The sequence below is a fragment of the Catharus ustulatus genome, chromosome 23 (genome assembly GCF_009819885.2).
Source record: "Catharus ustulatus isolate bCatUst1 chromosome 23, bCatUst1.pri.v2, whole genome shotgun sequence".
In the NCBI taxonomy this organism is placed as follows: domain Eukaryota; kingdom Metazoa; phylum Chordata; class Aves; order Passeriformes; family Turdidae; genus Catharus; species Catharus ustulatus.
The window spans coordinates 5,671,448-5,673,961 of NC_046243.1; the positions used below are offsets into that span (position 1 = coordinate 5,671,448).

A 2,514-nucleotide genomic window follows, 5' to 3' on the forward strand; every position below is an offset into this window, starting at 1 on the left:
GGGGGCAGCCCGCCCTGCTGAGGCCCCAGCCGTGTTGTTTGTCCTGATTCCAACAGAGCATCCAAGCTGTACCCAAACCCTCCTTGGTGGGGCTGACATCGGGATCAGCCGAGCGTGAGCTTTGGAGGGGCGGGAAAGGGAGGATTCGGGACACAGGGGCTGCATTTCAGCGCCTCTTCCCTGCAAACATCTCTAGCCAGCAGCTGCCGGCAGCAGTCAGCTGCACTCGGGCTCCTTCTGAGCCTGGCAAGCTGCTGCTCTGTGCTCTGCAGGGTCAGGGCAGTGATCGCTGTCCCTGGAAGTGTCAGGGAATTCCCTCCCGATGAGGGACACACACGCACAGCCACAGGCTCGTGCACACCAGAGTGGAGCCATCCACAAATCTGTGCTTCACGTGTGTCCGTGCAAACGGGGCTGCTGCAAGAACACCCAGGGCAGGAACACAGAACCAGCCCTGGGGAACATGTGGGGCCAAAAGCAGCAGGGTTGGAGTGCGGGAGGACAAGGTCCCAGGCATGCACACGGGATATTTTTCTTTACTTAGACACTGCAAATTTAGAAATGTGTCAAAATTTTCCAGAATATTTTCCCAAGGAAAGTGTCAGGACCGACATATTGGAAACCATCAGACCATTGTACACAAATGGGGTGGAAGTCGCGATCAGCTCTGGGATGAGATCTGCGTCCCTTCCACAATCTCAGCCTTGCGCTGACATATCCCCTGCCTTCCCTGGGTTGTTGCGCAGCCGAGCAAGCTCCCTGCACCAGGGTGTCTTGCACAGCACACAGGTACAAGGCACTGTCAGACACCTGCACTTCCTCCACCTTCAGGACACTGTATTTGCCCGTGGTGTTCAGGTGCGTGGTGATCCGGCCGCTGTGCCTGGGGCCAGTCCCTGATTGATAGGAGACCAGCTGGGGGGCTTGGCCTTTCCGAACCTGGTACCAGAGCAAGGCAGTAAAACCACTGATCTGGTATTTGCAGGTGGTGTGGAAGGGCTGTCCCTGCTTCACTGTGACTTGTGCATCTTCCTGGGTGACCGTGATCTGCCCCGTGGTGCCTGGAAGAAAGTCAATGTCAGCAGCTCCATAGGGAATGACTACAGGAAGGAAAATCAAATTGGGTACAATACCCTGGTGGAGAAAGCTCTCTGCCATGCAGGGAAGCCCTGAGATGTGCAGACAGAAAGGCGGGAATGAATTCCGAGCTATATGCACAGCAGGATCCTGACAAGGGCTGGGCTCAGTGTCTGCTCCTGCTCCTCCTAGCAAGACAATCTGGGATCCTGAACTTTTTGTGCCGAAGCAGGTGTAGGACCACAGCGAGGTTCAATAAAGGGATTCATCCTGCTTCCCCATTCCTGTCCCCTCTGAGGGATCCTCCATCACTAAGTGCACACAAATCTGAGATTGGAAAGTGGGAGCCTTGGTTTTGCTGAGTTTAGAGAACGCTTGAAATTTTGGCAGAGCTGTGGCAGGCTTGAGGCAGAAAAGGGGCACTCTAATAATGTCAGTGAAGTGAGAACTTTGAGGTTGCTGGGGGAGGTTTGACAGGGCGTGGGAATTTACATTAAAACAGGAGCAATATGGGGCTGCAGAGAGAGCTGAGATTCCCTGTGGTGACAGCAGGAGGATGAGAATAATGGGAGAGATGGATTGAAGTGGAGAGGAAAGACAGGGAAGGGGACTGGAGTTTCATTTCTCACCCTTTTCCCCTTTAGAAATTGGAGAGCGTTTTGAGCAAACATTTGCAAAACCTCAAAGCGGAGCCGATTTTTCTCCATCTTTTCTCTCTTATCTCTAACATTTCCCAACACGGTCCCGAACGAGCTGCTGAGAGTTTCCTGAGGGAAGGGATAAAAATAAGAAGGGTTGCTTGGGGAGAAGGCAGGACTTACCGAGGAACTGTGCCAGGAAGACGGTGAGGATGAGATGTGCGAGGTGCATGGCGAGAGCAAGCTGCGTGTTTGCTGAGTGAGGAAGAGGCAGAAAGCACGTCGCAGCGGCGAGAGAACAGAGGTGCCGGAAACGACTGTGTGCGGGAGCAGCGGGAGCAGCAGCGGCAGCAGGCAGAGCAATGGCCTGTCCTTGCCGTGCCTGAAATGCTCCTGCTGCGTTTCTCGCTCGTCCAGCAGCAGCCGCCGTGGCTCCATCAGCCACTGGCATTCGGAGCATTCCGTGCCTCTGCGGCCTCAGCCATGGCAAGGGGCTCTTCCCGCTCAGCTCGCACTGCACTCCTCACCTCCGCAGCTGCAATCGCCAGCTCTGCTGCACACCCTGTGCTGCCCATTGGCGAGCTCAGCGGCTTCTTCCCCACTGAGCATTCTCAGCTGTCTGGGCTCATTGCAATTTCCTCTGGGAACAGGCGACTCGTGTGTCTGTGCCCCTTCTGCCCTGCCCTTCTTTATCGACCTGGGAAAAATGCCTCTCTCCCAGGTCCCTCTTTTCCATATCAACTCCTGAGTGATCCCATACTGGTCATTTTCAGTTTCTCTAAAACGGTTTTGTCACAGA

The 2,514-nt window shown here is 54.9% G+C and overlaps 1 protein-coding gene across 1 annotated transcript; it reads right to left on the reverse strand.

Annotated features, from left to right (window-relative positions):
* Positions 1 to 304: 304 nt before the first annotated feature.
* On the reverse strand, positions 305 to 2,294 carry LOC117006308. The gene is made up of 3 exons (XM_033078680.2): positions 1,899 to 2,294; positions 715 to 1,061; positions 305 to 454 (listed from the first exon to the last, which is right to left on the reverse strand). The coding sequence occupies exons 1-3, from the start codon at positions 2,173 to 2,175 to the stop codon at positions 305 to 307; spliced, it is 774 nt and encodes a 257-aa protein (XP_032934571.1). The 5' UTR covers positions 2,176 to 2,294.
* Between the last annotated feature and the right edge of the window lie 220 nt (positions 2,295 to 2,514).

What these genes read in the sequence shown, in the direction of transcription:
- LOC117006308 (XM_033078680.2), bottom strand. Translation starts at nt 2,175, where the DNA reads ATGCTCCGAATGCCAGTGGCTGATGGAGCCACGGCGGCTGCTGCTGGA. An exon ending in CTTCCTGGCACAGTTCCTCG is followed by an intron (nt 1,062 to 1,898) that starts GTAAGTCCTGCC and finishes ACTTTCTTCCAG; the next exon opens with GCACCACGGGGCAGATCACG. An exon ending in CCAGGGAAGGCAGGGGATAT is followed by an intron (nt 455 to 714) that starts GTCAGCGCAAGG and finishes CATGTTCCCCAG; the next exon opens with GGCTGGTTCTGTGTTCCTGC.